Consider the following 25,480-nt stretch of genomic DNA (forward strand, 5'->3'; position numbering starts at 1 on the left):
CAGCATAATTGTTCGATATTATTGACAGAAGCAAGAAAAAGTTTAGGGGCGCGGCCTTGTTAGATTAATTCGCATGGCGTTTTTTTTTATATATATAAGCTCGAGGCTACATATGTCGCAATCTACAATTTAAAACGATCTGAACAAATGTGTGTTCGATTGTTTTTCACGAAAATCGAGTTCGAGATATGTTATCCCATCGAGTATTATGCTCAATTCCTTTCTGGCTGCTGTACTCGAACTTTGTATGTAGAGTACACAGTACACATTGTGATGATTTCAGGGGATGGTACGGTGGGAAGTTCTCTGAGCACCCAGTAGCGGATCTAGAAGATAAAAAGTGAGGGAGCAGTCAGAACTAGACTATGATAGATGTATCATGAGTTTACTATAAACTTTCAAAACTATATAAGTAATCGAATAGCTTAATTTATTTTTGTCACTCAAAAAATGAAAGGCTAGATCCGCCATTGTCAGCTCCATATCTTTCCTCAATGTTTTATTCAAATATAAGGGAATTTTCTACAGAAGTTATAGAATCCCTACTTTTTATTATTATTATTATTATTAAGAAATAGAAGTATTGTTTAAACAGATGACCCAGCACGCGTGAAACGTGAACCATGATCAAAAGCAAAGAAACTGATAACATACCCATATTAAACTCCACGAAAAGCAACAGTACATACGTAAATAAAGAAATACAAAGAAATTATACGTAGGTATACTTACTTTTCTACATCTACCGCATATCATTATTGCTCGCCGTCTGGTGACCATATTCAATAGAAATGTTCGTAAAATTCAACATTACCAGAAGAATGTACTCATGTAGCCTTGAAGAGGGCCTTTTCTATCCCTCGATGGTCATCATTGAAGTTTAAACATATATTGAAAAAGCAGTTCAAATGATCCTGTTTGTCATCTGTCTATTGAAGCAGGCCAAATTCACATTCGTCAATAGTCTTAATATTACTACTATAATCCAATAAAACAACACTGATAGCCATCCCTATTTTTTCATTCACAAACACTGACCTAATGTCTCTCAACATGGCCAGAAACTTATGCTCATTATTGACAGATCGGCAGCAGAATTCAGCAAGTTGACGAGGTAGCAGCGCGGGTGTTGATTTTTTGTTTTAAGATGAGCCCATATACATTCTATTGTCTGAGTGTTGGCACCAGTCTTTGGATCAAATTCGCCTCATGATTTACCGTCAGATGGTTGTATCCATGTTGGTCTAGAGTTTCGTAACTCAGTCGTAGACCGCTTACGTCTGCTGCGTGAGGCAACTGGTTGGATCGCGGGCCAAAGTAAGTTTATGGTGGACAACTTCGTGTCCGTGCAGTGTTCGAAATGGAAAAAAGCAGAGGCAGTATCTTTTATTACGATTTTAACTCGACATACGGGCTATCTAAATGTTGAAATACAGTGAAGATACGTTGCTTTAAAATTGCATTTCTATTTACCTAATGACTGAAAACCACTGGAAGAGGTTCTCTTTAATTACGGGAAGGGGGCATGGACAAACTTCGATCCTTCGTCAACGACTTTCTGAAAAGAAAAAATCCTTTACATTGTATTATAGAGAAGTATACACGAAAATGCTCATAAACAGAGTTATTGTATTAACAATTTCCTGCAGGAACAATTCCGGACCGCCCGGTATTCCCAACCCCTGGAAGATCTGCCCCCCAGCAGACATCCTGTAAATCCGCCTACGCTCAAAACACGACATTTCTATGCATTAAGGAAGAAGACATACACATACATACGAAAGAAACAATTCAATATGGCACATCAAAATATAAAGGTAACCAAGAAAGTTCTATCTTTTTTTGTGGAGGTCTGTGTTCCATTGGCCCTCACACCGTGAGTTGAATGCGAATGAAGATAAAGCGGATGTCAGTTGTTGGTGTGGGTATATCAAGCATAGTACCTGCTTGTGGCAGTTCAGTTACACCGTGAACTTAAGTAAAGACAGAGTGAACACGTGACCTCCACAGAAGGACGTGTATGCTCTACGAATTCAAATTGAGGTCAAACGCCGTTTCAGCGGGGCGGAAGATATGTCAGGCCTTTGATGAGAGTGTGGTGACTACGCGGACAGTGCAGTGGTGATTTAATATGTGTAAGGGGAGTGACGAAACATTCGAAGACGCACCACGTGCCGGAAGACCAACACATGTACAAAATGAAGGTCTTCAGGCAACAATTGAGGCGAATAGTGGCCAGACATGTGAGAAACAGGAACTACAATTCAGTGTGACTGCGGAGAAACAATTCGACACCACTTCCATCAAGTTGGGAAGCACTACAAGTTGGGTCGATATTTCCTACATGATTTGAGTCTGGGCCAAAAGGCAATGCAAGGGAGCAGACCTGTATTTCTTTGCAGTCTCATTTCTGGACAGGATGTTGATACGTGATGAGTAGTGGGTCTGTACGAAGCTCTACGGCACCGTCATTATTGGTTAGCATTCCATGAACCGGTTCCAAAACATTCGAAACCAGCACTGCACCAGAAAAAGGTCCTCCTGTGTGTGGTGGACTGCTCGCGGCATCGTACATCGGAAACTGCTACCAGCTGGTCAGAGCATCAATGCAATTGTGTACTGTCAGCAATTGAACCGTGTTCAAGAAAAACTCAAAACTCTGGAGCCCAGCACTTGTGAATTGCGAAGGGATCCTCCTGTTACAGGACAACACTACGCTTCGCGTGGCTAGGATGACCCGGGACACCATTCTATGTTTTGGATGGGAAACACTATTGCATCCGCCATACTCCGGGACGTTGCACCGTTCGATTATCACCTGTTCCATTCCTTGCAAAATCGCCTTAGAGGACGCCAATTCAAATCCCTAGTAGAGGTGCAAAATGCACTTGATATCTTCTTCACTTTACGGCCCACCAAGCTCTACCGCGATGGAATCCATGACATTCCAGAACTTTGGCTGAAGGCTGTCGATGCTGGTAGGACTATTTTTGATCTTCCAGGTACGTCTTAGGTGACATATCGATGTTCGAAAGTGGTAGGTGAAAAAGCGACAGAACTTTCTTGGTTACCTTTATATAAACTATATGAATTACTTTGAAGACATCTCATTTTAGAAACAAAAGGTAGGAGAAAGAAAACAAAAATGTCGGTGTTACCAACTTAGAAATTATTTCTACATAAGAAAATCTTTTTACGTGCAAAGCTATTCCTCAATTACTGTGTAAAAAAGGGATTTATTAAAGGATTTAGCATCTACTCTCCCATGACGGTATGTCTTGATAATTAAAAACCAGAGGCGGTATGCCTTCATCACTGAAAAGCCAACGGCGGTATGGAATACCACCGCATACCTTCTCACTTCGACCACAGTATCCGTGGGTTTAGGGCTAGTCGGTGCCTTCATTTTGCTTTTACCAAATGTCCGATTTAAAACATCGTTACAGTTGCGAAATAAGAACTAAAAGGATGACGACTCAACCAGCAAACATACATGTAACTTGGTGCAGGGGCGGATCTGGGGGGAGGCAATCGCCTCGCCCCAGAAGGGGAAGCTTTCTTATTTTATATATATAAATAAAACCCATCCCAAAGTTTGGAGCCCTTAAAAGTAGCAGTATGACAACCCACCGCTCCCCCCAGAAGTCGGTCCTGGATCCAACCCTGACTTCGTGTAACAGAATAAATAGCGTCAACCGGGGCAATGCTAAACCCACGGGGTAAACCTGAACAGAAAGGGAAAGAGTTTTATTTTTTACCCTGAGTTGTAAAATATGAAATAAATCTGTAAATCAAAAATATACAACAGTTCTGCAGATCCATAACAAGGTAATATAGGTCTTATATTGTGTATTTTTAGTCCTACTTTGCCCTCCCCCACCCGGCAAAAAAAAACGTTTTATACAGGGCCTTTCTCACCATCTTTTCGTGGGTCAATTTAAGAGGTCTGTACTTTTTGATAAATGAAATTTAGAAATATTTTCCAGGCAAATTATTGTAGGAAATGCATCATTGTCGCTATCTGCAACTATTACTGTAGTGGTCACCCAAGTTGTATTGCCTAAAAATTACCTCATTCAAAGAGGGGCAAAATGTTATCGGAATGGGCCAATACTGAACAGCGAGGCAATGTTGAACACCAATGATGTATTCATAGTTAATTTACTTGCCCCATTTTGTGCCTGATAATGACCCATAACAAAACAATGTGCATAGACAATGGTAATTATTGGTATTATTTTATGATTAACGTGAAAATCGTATTGCAATTAAAGTTGGACAGTGTTTATTTGTTAAATACTTAGGAAAGAAATCAGTGAAGCATTTTGTTGGCCAAGTAATTCAAGTAGTTGATTTTTTTATGGTGTTAGATTTGTTCGCAAAAATATGAACGGTACTATGCTTTACTGGTCAGAACAAGAGGACGTGGATACAGTTTCCTTAATGATGTGGTTGTGATGTTGCCTTAGCCTGTGCTAGACAAAAGGAGCACTAAATAATGCGTCTTTTTCAGTTTCATTTGAGGGTCTGAATGTACAGTAAGTAGGTGTTCGTAAGATTATTTTTGATATGTTGCCCCTCCCCCACCTTCCTTTTTGTGGCAAATCTGGTTATTTTATTTAGATTATGTTTCTGTTAAGCATTTTTTTTTTTTACAAGCATTAGCAATACTGCTACTTTCACTTACTGTGAGAACTGCATTTTTTTTTTTTTTTTTTGTACAGGTATTGTACACTCAACGACAAAAGTTCATTAATATGTGTACTGGATTCACAGAAGCAGAATAGCTATATTTAATTTTATTTGTTTTGTTTTTCAGTATTCTTTTTTTTTTTTTTTTTTTAATGTATAACTTTTGTCAGCTTTTATTTTTTGGAGAATTGTTACGCTTCTTGGTACATTAAGGTCTCATGCTGAAAGTATTTTGATTCAGTTACACTATTTTGTTACCCAATTCGCCTAATAGAGGTTGTATCTTGCACAACATCCATTTTCCATGTGCCCTGTAAATAAACGGTCAAAATCTGCTAGAAGTATATCATGTTACATACTGTATCTACAGAATCAGCTAAAGAGCGCGTTTATGCTGTACCAGCATTGCCCCGACCTCGACCTCGGGGCAATGCTGATACAGTACTAATTATTATTATTTCTGCAATATGTTAACGCTAATTAATCCCAGTTCTGTATTAATGTAAAGATCTTGGAAGGATGTAAATAAAATAATTTTCTTTGTAATTCTAGCTGTAAGCATTTTGAAATTACGTACCTTTTCACCAAAAAAGTGTATCAGCATTGCCCCGTTTGACGGTACTAAATCAAATCAAATAAACCCTTATAATAGCAGAAATCTATTTAGTTTTTGAAATGGTGGTACGTTCTTTCTTCCTACCTTGAAATACACTGATTACCCTGGTGCACGGGCATCTCTGGTGTGGGGATAAAGCATGAGGGGGACACGTCCCCCCAATATTTTGAAGTACAAAATATTCAATATTTTATTCTAATTTAATTTCTTTACTAACGACAGAATACCAAATAAATAATAATAATGGTATTTATTTGGAATATAATATTCAGGCTTTGAAACGATTATGACAGAGTTGTTGATATACCTTAGGGGATCCGTGAAGGTAAGCAGAAGGGTAAAAATGGAATCGAAGATAATAATAAGGTTGGACTAGGAAGCACGGGCGTCTCTGGCGGAGAGGTCGCTAACCCCCATATTTTGAAGTACAAAATATTCAATATTTTATTGTTCTAATTTAATATATTTACTAACGACAGAATAACAAATAATAATAATATATATTTTTTGGATTATAATATTCAGGCTGTGAAACAATTATAACAGAGTTCTTGATATACCTCTGGAGGTCCGTGAAGGTAATCAGAAAGGTAACAAATGGAATCGAAGATAATAAACAGGTTGGTAGTACCATTTAAATGAAATGAAATGAAATTTTGAGTTTTACGTCCCACGGTTATGCCGGTTAGGCTAAAGGAGACGGTGATAATGAGTAATGAATGAAATGGTGGAATGAAGAAAGTGGGAGAAAACGGGAGAACCCCGAGAAAAGCCACGCACACGGTGTTTGTCCACCACAAAATTCCCTTGGCGGGAGCAGGGTTTGAACCCGAGACCCCTAGCACCAGAGGTGAACGCTCTACCACTGAGCCACCGCAGCCCTAGTACCATTTAAATCACTTTCTTTGATGCCCCCCCCCCAAATTTTACATGCCAGCGATGCCAGTGCCCTGATGAACCACCTCCTATATAACTAATGGAAATTATTTTTTTTTTACCACAATGCAAGGAAAGTGATTGCGACACTACTGGCTAGAGTTGTAACTAACTGCATCGTTTACTACTGGCAGTAGCTAAGTATATCATTGGCTAATTCTATCGCACTCACACACTCTGAATGATTTGATTCGTTCTTGCTTTTAGTAGTTTGTGGTACCCAACTTCCTTGAGTGGTGGCGCCACGGTCTCCACAGTTGCAGCGGGAAGAGCAACTGAACCTCTTATACTATATAATTACTCTATGTCGATATATACATAAAAAATATATAAAAATAAATAAAACTTAATAACTCCTGAACCACGCGACCGATCTTGATCAAATTTTCAACATAGCTGATTTTTAGGCCTGAAAATGTTTCTGTAATTTCACTTTAACGGTAGATCCTAGAGGAGAGAGAGGTGGGTGTATAAATAAAAACTAAAAACCTAATAATTTTTGAACCACCCAGCCAATCTCGATCAAATTTTCAACATATATGAGGGTCGGGCCTTGGGTGTTTTTTATCGTTTCACTTTGACGAGACAACGTAGTGGAGAAGGGAGATATATATGTAAAAAAAAAAAAAAAAAAAAAAAAATTAAAATTAAAATGACGGTTTTTGTGACTTCATAACTTTTGAACCACCCGACCGATCTCAATCAAATTTTCAACATACATATTTAGGGGCAGGAATTACTTTATACACTTTTTATGCGTCCAATATTAAATGAAAATGCAACGTTGTTATTTAGCGGGACCCACAAAAGTGAATGAAGTTACTGTCTTTTACGCTAACGTGTCAATGCCTAAACCCCATTTCAAACATGCCCCCATTCATCACACTTTTACAAAAATTTATCCACCTCCCGTTAAATGGCAACGTTGCATTTTCATTTAACATTAGACACATAAAGAGTGTACAACCCAAACAGCTCGTCCGATTAAAAAAACATTCACTTTAAACTGAAAACATCATTTGGAGACAGTTTCTCCCCTCTTTCATTTTCTTGTAAATTTGATAATAACAGAGTTAGCCTATGTCAATTGAAACCCTAGACACCCTGTATATTCCATTCATTCCTTTACAGTGGATAGCATCGTGTTCGTGGAAGCTCCCTATTTCTTCCTATTAGCTAACATTTTAAGATGGAGCTAACTCTCTTATTATTAACTCCTCCTAACTGTGCTCTTCCTATTAACTCTGACAGATGATAAAAAGCATAACGCACTGGAAGTTTTAAGTTCATCCGGTAGATGTCAACCGTTAAAGGCAGGGCCGGATGTACTAAATATTGCGCCCGGGGCAAAGACGCAAATCTGCCTTCTTCCTCCCAATTTTGCATCGAAATGGAGTACCCTACATACTCTCAACCAGCTGCACCCCGGGGCATATGCCCCGAATTGACCCCGCCCTAGATCCGGCCCTGGTTAAAGGATATTTGCTGCCATCTAACGTCGAGATGTATAATTTCTATTTTTGTTTCAGTAGTATAAAATAATATATGGATAGCCTACCTACAATTAAAGTCACCGTTACCAGTGAAGATGTTAATTGTTTGGGGTAAAAGAGAGGGGCAACGCAAAAGAACGTCGTTCCCCCACTTCCACGCATTGGACAAAGATAGGCACGGGCACGACGTGACGTCATTCGTTCCTCTAGTTTTTTCGATCCACCTTTTCCCTTGGATTGGCCCGCGGGCGGTGATAATCAGTCTAGCTACCTGCTGCAAAAACATAATGCAGAAATTCACTTTAATTCAACAGTTATTGTCTGGAATAACATATTAAGTCAAAGCTACCAGTTAAATTGTAAAATGATTGACTCCTTTGTAAATCTATTGCAAAAACCAGAAAATTCATAAATTCACTTCCGTTTTAGAGTTATTTATTTATTTATTTTGCGACCGACAAGCTCGTAATCATGAGTGTCTGCAGCGGAGGACGAGAGGGGGCATATTATACTCCTAGGATTTACCACTGGGGTTGATTTTTCGAAATACATGTCAAACATACTAGATTTGCTTACTCACTCACTACAGCATTTCATATATTTATTTAATAAATTATGCAAGAGTAGGGCCTAATTGTTTTACCTGCATTATCTGCATTGTAGGCCTATATGTGGGACTTCTTTTGTGTGTCGGTCCCGCTCACTGAATAATATCCTACCGGGCGTTTCTACTTATAATATTGCTAAAGAGTAAAAAATATTCCTCTACATTGACACTGACAGGAATATTTTACTCGGTATGACATTACATAAACATTTTTACGTCATGCCGACACTAGCGTCAATGTCAAGTGAACACTGCATGGGAGAAACAAGCAACGTACGATATGCGCAGGAAATGTGTTTGTTTTTACACATTCATTGACAGGAAGTGTATGCCGTGAAGATGACCTCGCATATTTGTAGACAGCAATTGAAAAGACTTTTTAATTTAGTAGAAAATGTGAAGTTGCGTTCTAGACAGTGTGTACAATCGAAGATTTATTTGAGATCTGTAAGTTGCAAAAAAGTACAAAATTCTTTTATTTAGTTAACGGTGAAATACTGCACTTGCACTATGTTAGAAATGATGTAGGGATTTAATGAGCAGCAAAATATATGTGGATAATCCTGATGGCAAATAGTTAGCAAATAATTGAAGGTGCACGTAAAGGATATGTACACCACATTTTTCAAACATTAGAAATAAAATTCCACTACATAGAAACTGCTTGTTTATAAGGAACAAATCTCTGCAGGCGACTGACCTGTATTATATGTTTACAAGAAGGAGTAAAAGTGCGGGGAGACGCCGTCCCCCACCTTCAAAAATATGTACGGCTCCCCCCCCCCAGTTTCTAAAAAAAAATACAATGGGCAAAGATAGGCAGGTGGGACGGCTTGTCGTATTGCTGCTACCTACCGTCCGCCCCCTTCCTTTTCAGATCCACTTTTACCCCTTACAAGTGTGTACTTACTATTGTAAAATCATTTCAAGTTATAAATGTCGGTTAAAATAAGTAAATGTATGTATAAAAAGGACTGTGTAATATTTCTACACAGTATACAAAATATGTATTTTACTTTACAAGTGCAGCGTTACTAATGTCGAACTATTACAAATGCTATAGGCATTCGTACAATTGCAAGAACTCATATTAAGATACTTGTAACTGCAACATACAAGCACTAACCTAACCTTAACATTGTACAAATCCAACCTAGTTACCCTGCCGTACTCCATGACTCATAACGATAAAAGTGTCCGATAGATAAAGTAAAAGTTAACATGAAAAACAATTCTTGTTTACGACTGTCGATTACGTGGTGGCTCAGTGGTAGAGCGTTCACCTCAGGTGCTTGGGGTTCCGGGTTCAAACCCTGCTCCCGCCAAGTGAACTTTGTGGTGGACAAACACCGCGTCCGTGGGTTTTCTCTGGGTTCTCCCGTTTCCTCCCACTTTCTTCATTCCACCATTTCATTCATTTCTCACAATCACCTTCTTTAGCCCAACCGGCATAACCGTGGGACGTAAACCTCAGATATTTAATTTAATTTCTTCCGTATCTAAATAGGGAAAGTTCATTTTCTTTTAACTTCTTTGCGGTTAATTGCGATCTAAAGTATACCGACGGAGGGGATGTTAGTTTGTTATTTAATACCAAAAATTAAGAAACATCCTTACTAGTTGTTGTTCCTTTATTATTGTCAATCGTCCACTCTCTTCCTAGCTGGGCGTTTTAAGGAGCAGAGTGAACGGCTGCAACTGTTCTTCACTCGGATGCTTACAATCTACCTCCACGTAGTTTTTCCTTTGCTACCAAAAAGTTTGCTGACAGTTTTTCAATATTACAAATTAAAAGCAGAGTACAGAGTACTGAAAAATACAGAAATATATGCAGTCTTACGACAGTTGATTGAAAAGTAATTCCTCTGTGGCTGTAACTTTTTTTTTATTTGCTAATCGATTTTCAAACTACTGCTTGTACCTGATACCTACATTTGTCTTCTATGTAATGCACTATTTACTTTTCCACATAGTTCCTTCCTTTACCATGCACTTGCGCCAATATGCGACTAGTCGGGTAAATTTGTAGGTCGTTGTCGACTCCAGGATTGAATGACAGCTTTCACCTCGTCACCAGAACGAAAGTAATATTTCTTGAGGTGCTCTTTCGTCTTTAGGAAGAGGTGAACGTCTCAAGGTGCAAGGTCGGGGATATACGACAGGTGCAGTAGAACCTCCTTGAACTCCTTGTGCTGCAGAATAGGGTCCAAACCCTTCCGGACGCAACGTATCCGTGCGTAAAGATTCTCCAACGTTTCCATATAGCGTTGGAAATGTATCATGGTTTTTGTTCCAACAAGTCAATGAGCACGACACCTTAGCAATCGCAAAAAGGTATTCACCATGACTTTTCCTGCAGGTTAAACCACCTTAAACTTCTTGGGACGTGGAGATGTGCTGCGCCGGTACTCCAACGATTGTATCTTGTTCTCAGGGTCAGAACGATGCGCCCGTGATTCATCTCCTCTGAGAATGGCTGGAAGGAAACTTCACCCTCACGCTCGTATGAAGCCAACATATCCTTTTTTCTGTACTTTGTCTCTTGCGTTAACACCCGTGGGACCTAACGAGCACACACATTGTGATATCCCCAGCACTTCGGTTACGGTAAAGTGCACTCTTTCTTGGGAAGTGTTTAGTTCTATGATGATTTGTCGCTGTTCGATTCGAGAGTTATCGCGACTCATTTCATCTACATGATTTCGATGCTGCTTATCCAGTGGTGCCCCCCCCCCCCGTCATGTCCATGACGCAGCCCCCTCAATTGTCTATCCGTAGATGTTCTTCCATGGAAAAAAAGTCTTTTCGATTAATTTTTACACCCCCTCAAACATATTTATATAGATTTTTAACCCCCCCAATATTTCAATGACGCAGTTTGCGTCATAGCCCCCCTTTGAGGGCACCCCTGGCTTATCTGATGCGGTGAAGGATCGTCCACAACGGGATTGATCAGTCACACTAGAGGTAACCGGATTTGCTTTTTCCAACTGCGTGACCAACCATTTCACCGTACTGACATCAACGGTAGCGTCGCTGTAAAATGGTGTATATCATCAATAAATTTGGATCAGCTCAGCGACGGCTTATTGCTTCAACCTCATCTCCATATTAGTCACCATCTTCTTCAGTTGTCAGTACACCAATGATACGTGAGAACAAACTAAACAACTGCAATACACAGAGGACAAATATATATAAAGAGTTACAAAAAGAATTTTGAAAATCGAAAACAAGTAAAATAGTTACAGCATAGAGCCTTCACTATTCAATCAAGCATCATATTAAGACTCTTTCTAGGTCTGATGTCAAATTCTTGGGTTTTGAGAAGTGTATTGCGAGTTCAATCAAAGCTAAGTAGGAACAGCTAAGCGCAATGTGCACGCTAGGGTTACCAGTTTAGCAAAGGAAAGAAAAAGAAGATTTTTATGAAATATTTGATATTCAAAATTTATATATCACAAACACATATATGGTTTCACATAGAAAAATAACTTTAATTGAAAAAAAGGACATTCTATGTTTTATTCAGACAGCGGTCAGCAATATGATCGAGACGGCGTTGACAGACGAAGAGTAAGATGCTAAAACCAAACTGTTCGTAAACATGAATTTAGGAAGTGAGTTAGTACGTCTCATATACAGGGTGTCTTTCGGTCACGAAAGTCACGAAATCAGAAAACGGTCATGAAAGTCACGAAATTAAGCCTTTGGGTCACGATTTTTTTTTTTTAAACTGTACAAATGTAAGTACAGATTGGAAAATTTTGTTCTATAAAATGTCAAAATTCACCACCAAAAATGTCTATAGTTGGCTTTAGACGCTACCAAATCACAAGCAAAGTACGTTTCTATCGCATGGTGAAAATTCGGCCTAATTCGTACCCAAATTCGCTCTTGAAAATGTTAGGAAAGTTTATGATTTGGTAAAGAAAAAGTCACGAAATTTCATTTTGGAATTTTAGTAGACACCCTGATATAGCTTCGCTGCTGAACGGGACGTTAAACTCAAAATCAACTCATGGAAGTGAGTTAGATACGAGATAAGTGTTAATTTAACCGTTTTCTGTACTTCTTCGTAAATACTCTGTTATTCAGGTTGTACTTTGTATAAAACCTATATTTGTTGTTTACTGTTACGTAAAAGCTATTGAAGTAAGAAAAAGTCCCCCGAAAGATTTGTTTTCATTCATGTCTCGGCTAATGCTTTTTTTTTTTTTTTTTTGTATTGTTTTCAGAGCCAATCCGTCCAAGCCTTGCTGTATATGAGGCGTTATTTTTTTGTCACATGGCTGCCTTCGTATCCTCTGTATCAAGCTCTCTACTTCTCTCGAAAGAAGTCCGATGAAACGCCGTTGCAAGAGTTTTTGAATGAAGTGGACGAACTGTACAATGAAAACAAATACAAAGAAGCCTTGATTCGTTTACAGCGATACGAGGTAAGTGTAGAAGCTAAAGAGATTTACCATGTTTTGCTTTATAAAAGTAAAAAATAAATAAATAAATAAATAAATAAAGATGTATTTACAAAATACTCACTTATAAGTGTACATGTTCTTCAGCAGTACTATTCTTATCTTGTGTAGTACATGTCTTCTAGTCAGTTTGTTAAGATGTTAATCTGAACTGAGGCTTATCTCTGTTTTTATGTTTGCACCTGGGTTTCTACGTTTATGAAGGATGAACATAAGAGCATAACAAGTATAAGCATTGGAGTAAAAATACCAAGAAAATAAGAAAAGAATGGACTCACCATGGTAGAAATCCGCAGGCACACCAGTCCTACAGGGACTGTCCCGCGTATACATGACCGAATGTACTCACCAAGTACTTACGAAAATCCATTGCTCCAGGTGCTGCAGTGCTCGATGTGTCTCCCGTGGTTCCGAATGATGACCCGATAGTGTTATTTCCATTGCAGACATGCTCATTGGAGAACTACGAGGGAAAACTTGTTCCATTCCTCTTTTGCAGGTTTCCAGAGTCAACTCACAGTTCTCACACGCTTCTTGCCCAAAGCACTTTTGAGCAGTCCAAATCCACAGAAAGTCGAACATTGGACTTCTAGCTGGAGACTTTAGAGGTATCTTGTTGAAAAGTGTGGTCTGTGTTTCAGTATATCCTGGTAGAATACGACGGACGCTCTTGAGGAGTAATGAGGCTTTGTGTTAGTGGATACGAACTATGTTAATCTCGTTTTCCTACATTTCTGGAGCGTCTATTCGTAGATCAACTTCAAGATCGTCTCCTGCTAATACTGGAGTTTATTTTACAGTTCTTCTCTCTGTGAATCTTCAGTTTGTCTCGGCGACAGGGAACCCTTACGGAAAAGCCTCTTTTCATGATCGAATATACTTTGTGAAGTGATTCGCTCCTGTCTCTCTGTACATGGCGGTTTTTGGTTTGGCGCAGTCGGAAAGGAACACCCATACATCAACCAATATATCGACGTACCGCTACCTTTGGTTGGTCAGATGCCGCTCCTACAACTTCAGAGCGTTACATTTGTGTTCCCGTTGGTAGGCATCGGTAAGGTGATGACGCTAGCCTTGGAATGCCTTTTCAAGATTCAGTCATTGGTGCAAGGTGCGGTTGACAGTTCTTAAGGACACAATTAGACGATTTTCCATCATCTTTGAGTCAAAGGATTATCTTACATGATTATTCTGCAAAGTTCCGCCTGCATTCTGATTATGACATGTATGCACGGTCGTGTTCTCGTCCCTTTTGTTGGAGACTCGAACGTTGGGGCGATGAAATCCTTATACTTGCTAATCACATTTTTATTAAATCAATCTAATGTTACAACCCATGCTGTTACACTGCTTCCTGATCCTTGAAACTTTGAACTTTGCGTCGTAAAGGGCTACAACATAACTTTCCCAAACACGACTCAGTTTTGGCTGGATTTTCGGCCTAGCAAGAGAACGTAAACACTGGGAAAAGTTATATAACGTACTCGCCTTGAAAGCAGCCAAGCGAGAAAATACAAACACTCTCTCACAGTTCAGTCACTGTGACTGACTCCTGACCTAAAATAACAGACTTCTGATCAAGGTTGTTTGAATTTGTTCTGTGCATGGGGGAGGATATTGCACTTGGTTAAACATACGCGATACAGCCTTCAGAATGTATTGTTGTAGTATACTATTTAATAATTATGTAACTTGCTAAGAAAAAAGCCATGTAGTTCACATATTGATAAGTTGAAAGAATAAAAGATTATTGAGGAATTAAAATTTGAAGTTAGTAATATGATTGGTAAAGTTTCTGAATGTGGGCTCACATTTTCTTTATTACATGTCTCATGAATTAGGAACTAGGTTTAGTTACTAATAGTTGGTATGTGATATATATTGATAATTAAAACAATGCTATTCAACCGGGAGGACGCGAAGATGTTTCTGAGGATACTTAATCCTAAAGTAAGCATATTTCCAATATTCATTGAATTATCATAGTTGGAGATTATTTCTTTCCAATGGTTTCTCTGCATTCAATGAAAACGAAACACAGAACTTGCTTGAATCCAGAATCAGCTCTGATTCTCATACTCTCGAAGATTTGACCAAAAATCGAGGAGTTGGCATCTCGGAAACAAGCTCAGTCATCTCATTAACAAATTAGTTCGAAAGTTACTTTTAGCTTTGAATTTTTAACATTGTCCACGGTGTGCGAATTATCAGGGACAAAAAATGAAAATGAAATAATTTTTTTTTTTTTTTTTTTTTTTTTAGTTTTACGGTTATGCCGGTTAGGCTAAAAGAGATGGTGATGATGAGAGAGGAGTGAAATGGTGGAATGAAGAAAGTGGTAGGAAACTGGAGAACCCCGAGAAAACCCACGCAGACGGTGTTTGTCCACCACAAAGTTCACTTGGAAGGAGCTGAGTTTGAACCCGGGACCCCTAGCACCAGAGGTGAACGCTCCACCACTGAGCCACCGCGGCCCCATATCAGGGACGATGAGGGGGAAGTCCTTCTCAGTAAAACTGGATATCTCCCATATGTTTTGAAATTTCCCATGTTAATTTTTTTCAGATGTGCACTTAATCCCCCTGTAAATAGTCTTTTGATTAGCACACTGATTGTTCTTTGTTGGGTCTCTGTTTGTCCCCCTTTTTAACCAACAGAACGTGTGTATTAAGTTTAATAAGTCCATTTTGATTTAATTTCTTTTAAACAGCTTGAGGGAAACAACGTTGGATGACGAGCTGTGTCTAGGGGTACGCGAGAAAAAAGGTTGAATAGCACTGAATTAGAATAAATTAAACAGGGAGGCTCAAGGTAAATGACTTTACTTACTCGCACAGTTAGTGAGAGGGGAGAGAAAGGCATCATTAGTAATAAAAACTTAATGTATTTTTTCCTACAGGAGGAGAACAATGTTGATATCCTGTGGAGGCTAGCCAGAGTTCATTATAGTTTGTCCAAGAAAACACAAGATGTGGAAGAAAAGAAAAATCTAATTTTTAAGGCATTTAACTATGTGAAAACTGCTCTTATGTTGAATGATAACCATTTTGCCGTCCACAAGTGGATGTCAATTCTTTTACATGAAGTGAGTTGTTACCAGGGCACCAAAGAGACAATCATTCAGTCGGTGAATGTAAGGAATCATATGCAGGTAAGATTTTTTTTTAATCTGTAAAATTTTGGCGTGGTTTTAAGTTTCTGGACCATATCAGGTAGCCTAAAAAGTACTAAGCTTTTGCGCACGAGATGGCGTTAGTATTCCACAAATCAGGGTATATGCGTTGCAGCGGGTCAGGCGTAACGTCATTTGGCAGCTGATGAAGCTAGTAGATGTGCAAAGGGTGGTGGAATTCTTACAATTAGATGCAAAGTATTGCGCCATTAAGATCAGTGAACTTGTCACAAATCTGCGCTTCATTTTACAATTTCCTTTCGATAAAGACGTATATGCTGCAGAAGCCTGTGAAGAAATTTGAGCTATTTATGGGTAGGATACATTGTCAAAAGCAACAACTTTGTGATGGACAAACACCATGCGCGTGGGTTTTCTCGAGGTTCTCCCGTTTCCTCCTACTTTCTTCATTCATTTCTCGTCATCCCCGTTTCCTTTAGCGTACACAGCAAAACCATAACAGCCAAAAAAAAAAAAAAAAATGGCGTTGTCGTTTCCGTTCCGGAAATTTCAATATCTAAAATGCTCCTTGCAGTAAACGACCAATCACAGAAAAAGTGAATGGTATTCAGGGAAATGTCGAGCAGAACAATAAAATCCACCACCAAACAGTGCTAAACCATTCGGAGAAAGCTGGCTTCAGAAAGAGGCTCGACGTTTGGGTGCCACGTGATCTGACTCAGAAACATTTACTCGATCCAATTTCTATCTGCAAATCTCTACTGAAACGAAACGAACGGTTGCTCATGACTAAGGAACAATGGATAACCAACGACAACAATGTGCGAGAAAAGTCGTTTCGTGATCGAAGTGAAAAGCCTGTGGCAAAGCCCACGGTGTTACCCACTAAGGTTATGCTGTGCGTTTAGTGAGATTGAAAGAGTATCGTGCATTACGAGCTGCTGCCACCACAATAAACTCGGACTTGTACTGTCGATAATTAGCGCGTGCGCACGTAACAGTTCAAAAGATCTGGCCAAAACTGGCCAATAGAAAGGACATTGTATTATAGTATACCAAATTTCAAAACCCCGCAATTGTAAATATTTTAATTTTTTTGTAAATTTATGTAAACTATTCAAGACTGACTTGAGTACAAAATACCAACTTTCTGACCTGAATGAATTAAGTCAGGGTTGTTTCCAGAATCTAATCCGGATTATTCAAATAAGCCCAAAACTTATTTTATTCTATCAGACATACACGTGGAACTTCCAGACAAGGAAATACGAAAGGCATTCGGGTTACGTCTTACAATTAAGAAGAACCATTTACGTTCACTCAACACACTTCAAGTCTACACTTCAGCCCTAGACTTGCCATTTTTGTGTAAGTTACATAAGTCAAGAAGTGGCGGAGTCTGTACAAAGCCTTGTATCATCTCAAAATATAGATAAAATTAAAAGTGAAAATTTGTGAAAGGAAATTTTGTCCGTTGTATTGTATAGATGTAAAAGTTGATCGCTAGTATCCAGAGAAGAACACAATTTTGAGAACAATATTTGACGCAGCAGACATGCAGAACAGAAATATTTGTGTACAGTATTATTTGCACTATAATTAACACCTTTAATGGAGAGTGCGTCTTTACACGCGATAGAAGACGATACTGGATCAAGGAGAGCTTCTAGAGATGGAATCTTTTGAATCTAGGCTTAGCATAGTTTTTATGTTCAAAGCAGCAGAGAGACGCTTCATTAAACGAGTTCAAATGTTCAAAATTACTGGTTCTTTACACACGTCTTCGACAGACATCAGCGTGGGAATGGCCTTCTGGTTAAATATCACTTGCAGATCGCATTCTCTCACATATCAAATGCTTATGGCGTATTCATGAATGATACATGTATTCGTGAATGAAATGCAATGATGATCCTTCTATTTTTAGAGTATATATCGACTGCATATTCTATTTTTAGAATATGCAGTCGATATATGTATGTACACCTCTAACTTTTTGTGTTTTGCAGAGAGCCATTGAATTAAATCCAACAGATGCAACAACTGTATATATGCTTGGAAGTTGGTAAGTATTTTTTTTTTCAACTACATATTAAGATACTGATTCTCTGATAGTGAATCATAGTGATGAGATTACATTTAACCCATTTACAATTACTTCACTTTTAATGTCTAGAAGGTCCTATATAATTTAAGAAAGCAATACTAACTTTAAATATTTTGAACTACTAGTACCGTATAGAGTAAAACTAAGCGAAGGGTTTTATTTATTTATTTATTTATTTATTTATTTATTTATTTCGAGTGTCCGAGTGTATCCATGGCAGCACAAACTTTGTTAAAGTAAACTAAATCATTTTCGTTAGAATAGTAGTTCTGAAACCCTGCATGACGGCTTCTAAAAACACACACTTTAGTGTCACGATGGAGCAGATTCCAGTCTTTAAGTCTAGAAGCAGGAAGTATTTTGGAGAGTTTTAAATCCCGAACGTGGTCATTTAGTTCACCCTGAGTTATTAGATGGGTCTCGAATGTGCTTCCTACATATGTAGGATAATCATCTTCTTCATGTTGTACTTCAGTAGTTGCCTCAAATACGTAATCTTCATCTACAGTAAGATGAGCTGGAGGTTGTGGTACTGGTAATTTTGCATTGTGTGGAACTGTTCTAATTGGTAATGGCAAATTAGGGTACTACAGTGTGTGCTTAGATTTACTGACTATTCCTTTTTTATCTGTGTCATACAAAAGTAGCAGTCAGAAGAATGATCTTTTCGGTCCCTCCAGATCATGGGTACGCCGAAGTTCATATTTCGTTCATCATTTGCCCACCCAGTCAGATTTTCACGCAAGTCGTACAACAAATGTAGTGAGAAACCCAGTTCTTATCTTGGTCTCCTACGCTGCATTCAAAATATAACTGATAATTCACACACAAGTGGAGTGAAATCTCGTCTTTGCGATTTAAATGTCAGCTTCTCACATACATAACAGAAATTGTCCGGGTGATTTACACCCCACCCCCCCTCCTCGACATCTTGTATCTTGTACGGTATCACATTCATAGACACACGAACCTACACGTCATAAATCACAAAGCAGCTCAGAACGCAATGTAACTTAGTGCATCACAACGCAATACTAACTGTCTTGTCTTGAAAGATAAATCACAAAGCAGCTCAGAACGCAATGTAACTTAGTGCATCACAACACAATACTAATTGTCTTGTCTTGAAAGTGATAATGGAATCCAGCGAATTAATTTTTTCACTGTTCTTTCCAGATATTTTATTCATTGTTGACAGGTCGAAATCGTAAAAATTAACTAATTTTCCACAGAAAGCATGCATGCATTGTGTGTGCTTGTGTGTATTTTTGTGTGTACTTGCGTGTCCTTGTACTTGCCGTCAACAATAAGTCGACGTTAGATTTCTGTCTTTGTTGAACCCCTTGCATTTTAACCTGTACATAGAAACAATTATTTATATCTCTAGATAGAATAACGCGAGTCACATGAAATTAAAATGATTTATTGAGTAGACATAAATCTATGTTTTCGTGCAATTCCCGTTTCTGTATCACTATATGAATAGTGGCATGAGACAAAAAAAAAAAAAAAAAAAATCTTATAAACTACTTTTTGGAGGGAATTTCCCCCAAAATCCCGTTAGAATTTCTCTCATATAAAAAATGGCAACACGGTGTATACATCATTGTAAAGTGTGTTTCGTTGCGAATCCATTGAGGTATAAACCGTGCTTAGAGAACAGGAGACCGAGATCTGTCGTGAAATCATTTACTTGTTGGAGCAGAATCAATATTGTAATTACCGTGGAAGTTACATGTGATTATCTGCACGTAAATAACAAATTTCTGAAAATAACTTATTTTTCAAGGTTACGTGGTTATCACGGAAAAATGGTGGGTGATGGAGAAAAACTGATTACATATTTGAATTCTACGCGAAAAGTTCTATTAGAATCAGATATTCAAATTTCTGTGCCAAAATCTTGTTGACTAATGTTATTAAACTATGCGGAATTCGAGTTTACAAATTGTCAGATCAAATTAACTCTAGTTGTGTACTGCATTTCCCCATGTTTACCTATTAGTTACATTGAAATACGTGTTAATTATATATGAATTACATACTTCTGAAAAAGGCAGCAGCTTTTCTTTCTTTCTTTTTTTTTTATTTCATTATTAGAATAATTCTTTCTGAAGCTATACAATACTAAGTAAACTTGTAAACAACCTAGTCATAATTCTTCCGCTCACTGGTTCAGAAATTATTCCACATTTTTTCCTTTCTTTTTGTTGTTCTTTTTTTTTAAAAAAAAACATTGTACTGTTAATTATTTTCTTAAGTTTTCAATCGTGATTTATTTTGTTATTGCCAAGCAAGGGTATAAGTTTATATTGATCAGCTCTTTGGAAGAGAAGATTGATCAACTTGGGCAGACAATGATATTTAGATAAAACCTGTTGTAGGTCATAATAATTTACCTTGAGCTAAGTCACATAATTTTCAAACTAAGACGTTCCAAAAACTGATTTTTCTAAACAGCAACGTTTTTCAATCCATGTTTATAAAAGAAGTTTCCGTTATGAGGAATCACCTCCTAAACTATGGTGACTTGAAAGCGAACTTTTAAAGTGTTGAATATTATATAAAGCAGAGTCCAGATCAATCCAGGCAGGCAAATTAAAAATGTTACTAATATTGAAGCACTTAAAACCAGAAATGAAAACTGTATGCGAATCAAAGGAACAAGAAAATATCGTAAATTTCATGGTGTTTCAGAAAATTTTAATTAGATGCTTTGTTACATCGAAAATGGACCATTACAAAACATTTTATTCTTCAAACTGTGTCCTTGACTGTATAAATAAATGACACAGTGACGTGTATGTCTGGTGGACAGTCGTACTTGCCAGAGGATTGAACAACTTAGTTTAAAGAACAATCATATGCAAGTACGATTTTATCATTCTGCAGGAATAACAGTATGTGGACACGTATTAAAAATATTCTAAGAAAAATATCACCTTACAATGGCAAATCATATGGGATTCCACAAAACCTCTCTGAAGAAGTAAGCATGCTTGTTTTAACGGTCATTCGGATTAGAAAAAATGTAAAACGTAACTTTTTCTCAATTTTATAACTAAGATTAATACGTTAATATTTCTTCTTCTTCTTCTTCTTCTTCTTCTTCTTCTTCTTCTTCTTCTTATTATTATTATTATTATTATTATTATTATTATTATTATTATTATTATTATTATTATTATTATTATTATTATTATTGTAACCGCCTGGATGTCGGGTCGCTGTTCGTGGTCCTACCAATAAGTATTCTCCTGAGGCCTGAACTTATCTGGATAGGACGATGAAGGACCTCTCCAAGAAGGGTTACAAATTGTTTCCAAACGCTCGTCGGTCTTAATGATGAGATGAGCATTAGGCTCCGGGAGGTTCGGGTGTCTCGTCTCGAAAATCTCACAGACGATCAGACAGTCATCCAGACCATAACGCACGCAAAGATCACTCACACAAACAACGAAAACACACTGGATTAAATAACACTATACTTATTTATTAGAACACTATTATATTAAAAAAATAAAGATAAATGAACACAACACTTAACACAAAATATGTGTAATAATTTTCATCACTGAAATCACACTTTGCCTTTTTAATGCAATGTAGCTCTTTATATATATATATATATATATATATATATATATATATATATAAAATTATATCTGAAATTTCACTATGAATGCTTCTCTCACACCATTGACGCACTTGGGGGATTAGCACTGGGGAAAAAGTTGCCGGGATAATCCCACGTAGAAATCCAGTTGCTGCGCCAAACAACCCTGAACCGTAAAGATGAGTCTTCAGCAAATTAAAAAAAAAAAAAGTAGAATGCTGATGTTGGAGGGCGCGTGTATAACTTTCTAGCGCACAAGGTTTGAGAACCTGGGACTTCACTAGTTGGGGCTAGCCGTAAGAAAACGTCCTTCACCGGCTAATAGCTTCTGCCCCTTAACACAAAATCACACTTGATTCCCGACGCAACGTGCGTGGTGGCTGCACACAATACCGGAGTGAAACTTCCCGAGCTCAAAAGTTTAAGATGCAAACTGCAAATGGTTGACTGAAGAGTGTTGGCAGTTCATTCCCAAGAACCACTCAGTTAACTCACCTGTAGCACATACAAACAGAATATAGAAAATAATTTATGTTAATTTTAGTTCACTGGCTACGATGCACGAGACACTGCGATAACTCTGGCGTGTGAAAGTACAGATAACGAGCTGCAAAACCAATGTAACTGGCGTCACTTTGGTCACTTAAACATCTGGTCAGCCAGTATTTCTCTAAACTACTGCAATATTTCCATAAGCGATTAAAGAAAGCACTTAATTTAGTTCCAAATAACTGCAGAATATATACTATGCATAATAATAAGTCAGGGAGAAACACTGAGAAGGTTCGTCGCTGACAAATATTCTCACCAAAAAGCAATGTTTTAAATATATATATGAAAAAATAATGAAAGACTTCTTTGTTCAGTTGTGTGGGAAAGAAGCAATTCCCACCGAAGAAAGAACTTATATGCGTCGCAGAATAAAGCATAAATCGAAAAAATAGTCACTGTCTTTACGAAATATACCGAGCGTCCACAAAAAATACTTCTATAACCTGGAGGCGGTTATAATATTATTATTATTATTATTATGTTGTTGTTGTTGTTATTATTATTATTATTATTATTATTCAAGTTAGTTTTTTTATGGTTAAGGTGTAAATTGATGGTAATTGTCCAACTTTTGAAAATTCATAACTTGTTGACAGTCAGATATCAAAGTTCAAATTTTTACTATAGTTTTCTCGTATATAGATGTGTGTTGTGTAAGAAAAGGTAGATTTTTATTCTATGTCCCACCAGAGATATCATACTTCAAACTTTCCAAAAATTACAAAAATTGCAAATTTTAAAGATTCATAAAAATTGTAGGAAGTTTTTATCAATGTTGTTACTGTAACTGTAGTGAGTATAGTACCATATGTACGTATAATAAAAATAATCAACCTTAATATTTCACTCCTTCATTATCAACTTCAGCTGTAAGAAATGGAAAATTTGGTTCACTTTTTGACACTAAATTCAGTTTGTAATTTTCGCCTTTGAGAGTTCAGTTAAGACTTTTCCAGCTAAGAAACAAAATGAAAGAAGAGACAGTGCTAAAGAAAATGGTGTTTGTTGCAATTTTGTTGAATAATGTGGCCCTAAAATATATAGGTTTATGCTAACGTCTGCAAAGTTAACTAATTGATACGCGGTGTTTAACGAAAATAGCTGCAACTCACAAATGGGTTGAAAATACAAGTTTAGAAACCAGTTTAGTGCTGCTGAGGTAATTAAAAATAGTCAACCAACCAAAAACTTTTTTTTAATCATTTCATATGGATCGACACAAATGGAATGTGGTACAAAATTTGTACATTTGAAAAGGACGCTAGAATAATTGATAGAGCTTACATGTGTTCATTGTAGAATTCATACGATTCAACAGCTGAATTGATGTTTGATATAAATCCCCAGCAAGTTGCACCAGCTTCTTGTGCTTCATTTTCTTCCGAAAGTGGAATTTCTACTTCCAAGAGTTTGGTCAATTTTGATTTGGTATACTAACCCACAGCTGCAGTAATTTTGCTGTGCTCTCTTTATGCATACAGGTTACGACTTGACTACTCTGACCATAGTTTCTTAACAGGCCTAACACCAACTTCTATAGCTGACTAATTCAGGGAATGTAACTTTTCTTCTGCAGATACAAAATCATCATCATCCACACCATTAGAGACTTCTTCTTGTTCAGTTAGTGTCATTGTTGATATTGTCAAAGCATCTTTAGAATACAGAAAGTCATCACTGGAAACATAATTGTGTGTTTGCTTGTATACAACTGAACTGTGAATTATTGAGTCCTCTCTTTTACGTGCTAGCCGACACACACAAGTATCTGTATGGCTCCAGAATGTTCTAGAAGATTCTGTTACATTGTGGAATTATTTGGATGTTTTCAAATAATTTTAGAACAGTTTTCCCAATGGTGGTCTTTCTCCCTCTCAATTTACATCTTTCAATTTATAAAAAAAATGTGAATAATGCCATGACTTCCTGTGTGTATAAAATATGTGTTGTATACTCGTTCACAACATACATAAACATATGTAATTTAATTGTTGTTAATATTGTTCCCTATCTGTTTACTACTACTACTACTACGCAGATATCAAAATATAAAGGTATAGGGTCTGTATCTTGCCTGAAAAAAAAATCAAAAGTGAATACGCAGCTCTGAAGTAATTGAAAATCACTGTTTTAGATGGTTCTGTCATATTCTGAAATAATCTGGATGGTTCCATATTGTTTCAGAAAACCTTCAATGATTTGGAAGATTCTATGCAAAGAACATTCAGAAGACTAAAAACGTTTCACCACTTCCAACTTTGTTTAATTTATCGTTTTTATCTGATCACATTAAGCACATTGGTCCCAGAATGGATTTTTTACAAAACCATTATGAAAAATTCCAGAACCAAAGTGGCGTATTCTCCTTTTTAGAATATGTAGGATCATTAGAGATACAACTCCTGTATAATTCTAAGAATTTTTTGGGATTGGTTTTTCTCAGCCAAAATATGAAAAATAAGTGAATACTGCAATAAAGACATAGTGGCCCCGTATAGCGTAGTCGCTAACGCTCTCGCCTTCAGTGTGAGCGGTCCCGGGTTCGATTCCCCATGGGGTCACTCGATCGAAAAAGTGCAACACGCTTTTTCAGGCCAGCCACCCTGAATGAGGTTTTCTTGGGTTTTCCTCATTCACACCAGGCAAATGCCGGGGTGATACGTAACTTATAGGTCCCAGGCCGCTTCCTTCCTTCCCCAATCCTTCCTTCCTTCCCTTTCCCCGGATTGTGTGCTCGCCGAGGGACGTCATCCCTCACATCGTGAAGGGCTAAATGACCTGAGATGCCGAAAGCCCAGAAATCTAAATTCTAAATCCTGCAATAAAGACATTAGCCACGGAAGTTAAAACGTGAACATTCTTTATAAAACCTGTTTTACTCAAAAGTGGACGTTCTCCTTTTCAGTAATGTAGTACTGTATAATGCTGATCAACAGGAGGGAAAAAGAAATCAGATGACTTCAGCACGAGAATTTGAACACATATTTTGAAACGGAAGATATCACTTCAATCAATAAATTGTCTTTTAAATAAAGCAAAAAGACAAAATATCTCGAACCGTGCCAAAGATAGAGCATGTTGACATTTTGACAAAAATCGCACATGAGAAACAGCGGCGTCCAAGGCGCCATCTTTGGCGGCCTGTATCTCGGGCCAGTTTTTCGTAATATATATGGTGCCTTCCATTTCAACTCAGGCAAAAAAATATAAAATTGTACCATCACCATCTCAGATATTGTTGAAACTTTTTTTA

At 37.6% G+C, this 25,480-nt stretch overlaps 1 protein-coding gene across 1 annotated transcript in view; it reads left to right on the forward strand.

The window, feature by feature from the left end:
• Positions 1 to 8,493: 8,493 nt before the first annotated feature.
• LOC145683903 (regulator of microtubule dynamics protein 1-like) overlaps positions 8,494 to 25,480 on the forward strand; it is a 32,895-nt gene continuing 15,908 nt past the window's right edge. Inside the window, exons 1-4 of the mRNA XM_081755562.1 lie at positions 8,494 to 8,791; positions 12,583 to 12,783; positions 15,719 to 15,970; positions 17,962 to 18,017. Coding sequence (XP_081611688.1) covers positions 8,684 to 8,791; positions 12,583 to 12,783; positions 15,719 to 15,970; positions 17,962 to 18,017 — 617 coding nt within the window. The 5' untranslated portion in view covers positions 8,494 to 8,683. The remainder of the gene's footprint in view (positions 8,792 to 12,582; positions 12,784 to 15,718; positions 15,971 to 17,961; positions 18,018 to 25,480) is intronic.

This window comes from Thermobia domestica, chromosome 1, assembly GCF_964235325.1.
Source record: "Thermobia domestica chromosome 1, izTheDome1.hap1.1, whole genome shotgun sequence".
In the NCBI taxonomy this organism is placed as follows: domain Eukaryota; kingdom Metazoa; phylum Arthropoda; class Insecta; order Zygentoma; family Lepismatidae; genus Thermobia; species Thermobia domestica.